General features: G+C 52.9%; 1 protein-coding gene across 1 annotated transcript in view; it reads left to right on the forward strand.

Moving 5' to 3' along the window:
* Window positions 1–3,316, forward strand: part of POGLUT1 (protein O-glucosyltransferase 1) — a 21,858-nt gene extending 18,542 nt beyond the window's left edge. Inside the window, exons 10-11 of the mRNA XM_035890747.1 lie at window positions 234–290; window positions 1,442–3,316. Coding sequence (XP_035746640.1) covers window positions 234–290; window positions 1,442–1,598 — 214 coding nt within the window. The 3' untranslated portion in view covers window positions 1,599–3,316. The remainder of the gene's footprint in view (window positions 1–233; window positions 291–1,441) is intronic.
* Window positions 3,317–3,322: the final 6 nt, after the last annotated feature.

Raw genomic sequence — 3,322 nt, forward strand, 5'->3', positions numbered from 1 at the left:
GGAGTGGTATCACTGGGCCAAAACCATGTTAGCTTCCAGATTTCAGCATGCCATCCAGAACCAGAACAGAGCACCTGAGGAACGGCAGGTTTCTTCTGTGCTCTAAAATGAGGAGCACCAGTCCCTCGCTTGGTTGTAGGTCCTTAATCTCATCCTCCGCAATAGCTTAGCCAAGGGACAATGTTCTCCGTTGAGATAGTTGTTTCATAGGGGTTTTTTGGTCTTTGTTTCAGGGAGCTGTTGCAGTTTGTGAAGGAAAACGATGCCATAGCACAAGAAATTTCAGAGAGGTAAGTGGTGTGTCCTTTCTGGCTATTGGGCAGTCGTCTTCCAAAGCGTTTTCTTACGCAGCTTTTGAAGGGGTTACCCGCCAAAGGCAGCCTCGTAGTAACAGGGCGCAGTATAACTGATCCTCCGCAATAATAGCGTGAGGGTTGGGGACCTCATAAACAAGTATGGGGGATGGGGGAACAAGATTACATGCTTAGGTCTTTGGTTCGGATGTGGCCCGTGCCAGGAACCCCACTGAAAGCTGTCAGAAGTTGGGAGCTTTTAGAATCATAGAATCGTTTAGGTTGGAAAAGACCTTTAAGATCATCAAGTTCAACCGGTAACCTAACCCTGCCATCCCACCACTAAACCATGTCCCTAAGCACCTCGTCTGCCCGTCTTTTAAATCCCTCCAGGGATGGGGACTCCACCACTTCCCTGGGCAGCCTGTTCCAATGCTTGACAACCCTTTTGGTGAAAAAAATTTTTCCTAATGTTCAACCTAAACCTGCCCTGGTGCAACTTGAGGCCATTTCCCCTTGTCCTATCGCCCGTTACCAGGGAGAAGAGGCCGACCCCCACCTGGCTACAGCCTCCTGTCAGGCAGTTGTAGAGGGCGATCAGGTCTCCCCTCAGCCTCCTCTTCTCCAGGCTGAACAACCCCAGTTCCCTCAGCTGCTCCTCATAAGCCTCGTGCTCTAGACCCCTCACCAGCTTCGTTGCTCTTCTCTGGACACGCTCCAGTACCTCAATGTCTTTCTTGTAGTGAGGGGCCCAAAACTGAACACAGGATTTGAGGTGTAGCCACACCAGTGTCTCAGTATGAGGCGAGCCAACCCCTGAGAACTGCGTCTGCGTTAGAAGCGCTTCCCGGCTGGCAGCAGCTGAAGCAGCACGCGTCAGGGCTGCTCCGGCTGCCTCTGATAGGCAAGAGCTGATATTTATTATCCCAGATAACAAATACCATCTTGAGGATAACAAAAGCACTGCAGCTGTCAGAGAGCTGCAAGTGTGAATGAGAAGTGTGAAATGAAAATAGGCGGCACAGAGCGGTGCGTGTTGTTTCTGATTTGAAACACGGGAGAGTGAAAGTGGATATCCGTGCGGAACAATACCAGAGACTCCTGTAGGAACTGGAAATGGGTTCTGACTGCGCCTTGTCTGTCTCTAGGGGACGCCAGTTCATCACCGAGCACTTGCAGATGGAGGATGTCTCTTGCTACTGGGAGCATCTGCTGTCTGAGTATTCCCAAACCTTGACTTACAAAGTGAAAAGGAGGAAGAGCTACAGCGAGGTCACTTCCGAATGGCCGAAAACAGAACTGTAGGGGCTTCCCTGGTTTTCTCCTCAGCTTGCACTGATCCCTGCAGAAATCTGAAGATCAGTGTGTCTTCTTTCTCGTTCTCTCAGACCTCTTACCCTTTACACTAGAACTACGGAGAACAGCAGCAGGCTGACTTTGAAACTGCTCCCATCCAGTGGGACCCAGTTACACTCTCGCCATGAGAACCTCAAGTAGAACCTCGGATTATGGCTGTTTTAGTGGGGTGGTTTTGCTCGTCTCTGGAAGGGGGTTGTTAGTGTTTGGGACTTAGTTACTACCTGCCTCAGAGTGATCCGAAATCCCATTCAGGCAACGAGAGGCCTTTCTGTTAATTTTACTGGAGTTTTTACCCAGTCCTCCACACTCACGAGCAAGGTGCGCAGGCTGACAGCTACGCTCGGCTGGGAGATACGTGCCCCTTTCTCACCTGTGTGATAGCACTGGGGAGGTGAGGTGTTCTCTGACAGAAGCAGGTACTACGGGGATTGGGGGTAACCTTTTTTAGGTAGCTTAGAGCTTAGTTGTCTGATGTTTATGTCAGGTTTTTAAAGAAGTCGATGGTAAGGCTTTGATGCGCCAGCGAGAGGCCAGATGATCCTCGCACAGTTGACCTACCTACCTCACAGGGGGGTGGCTGGTGATGAAAATGGAGCCACAGCGCTAAAGCCTGAGTGGCAGGCGGGCAGCGTGCAGCTGAGGTAAAGACGGTTCATCCACCGACTGGCGAGCCGGGTGCCCGCACAGCCACGCAGAACTGAGCCCCTGTGAACGAGCCCTCCCCGGCCGGCCGGCCAGACAGCCTTAAGAACCCAGAGGAAGTAGACGCAGAGGTAGCGTCAGCTCTTCTTTTTTCCAGATGTTCACGGAGTCTCTGCTCTGATCCCCTTCTTGTGATCTTTGTAGGGTTGGTTTTGGGGGGTTTTGTTGGTGGTTTTGGGGGGTTTTTTCGAGGCTGGTAACACGGCTGCTCACTTCAGCATTCGCTTTTCTTTCCCACGCTCCTTTTCTCGTCTCCTTCAGCCTGGCTGAGGGAATGTCTTTGGCTGCACAGTGGCCACTGCTCGTCACATCGCTCGCTCTTGAGTTGAGTCACAGGTCGCTCGTGCTCGCTGTATTTATGCCCGCTGAAGGCTGCTCAGCGTGGAGGGAGTGCAGTTTCTGAAATGCTCCGTGGCCTCTGAGTCGAGAGGCCTGGTAGGAAGCGGCGTTGCCTTTGGCATCCAGACAGGCGCCGGGGAGAGCGTGGGCAGCAGCAGCAGCACAGGATCCCAGGAGGGCCGCTGCCTCCCCGGGGAGCGCCCTTGACCATGAAGCAGCACCTGAGCAAAGAGGGTGGCAGCAACAGCCTCAGGGTCTCCTCTGCGGTTGGTTTGGATCAGAGAAGAAGAACACTACGAGGAACAATAAGGCAAAGCGCACCTGCACGCGTGCGGGCTGAGGCAGGGGCCTCGCTGCGCTGCCGAGCCCTGGTACCGGGGCGCAAGCCCCAGACCTGTTCGTCAAGCGCCCCAGTTGCTGGAGCAGTAGGCCCCTTGTGTGGCCGGCCCCTGGGTCATCCCAGCCTGCAAAGGAAACCAAGCGAGGTACTAAAATAGCCTGGTTTCTGAGGAAAACAACTGTGCAAGAGGGGAAGGGGGTTTTCTGGGTTTGTATTTTTAGTCAACAGAGAGACGGTGCTCTGGGAAACTGAAACAGCTATGTATGGTATTTTTAAACGATTTTTTTTT

The sequence above is a fragment of the Egretta garzetta genome, unplaced genomic scaffold (assembly GCF_000687185.1).
Source record: "Egretta garzetta isolate BGI_Z169 unplaced genomic scaffold, ASM68718v1 scaffold383, whole genome shotgun sequence".
Taxonomy (NCBI): Eukaryota; Metazoa; Chordata; class Aves; order Pelecaniformes; family Ardeidae; genus Egretta; species Egretta garzetta.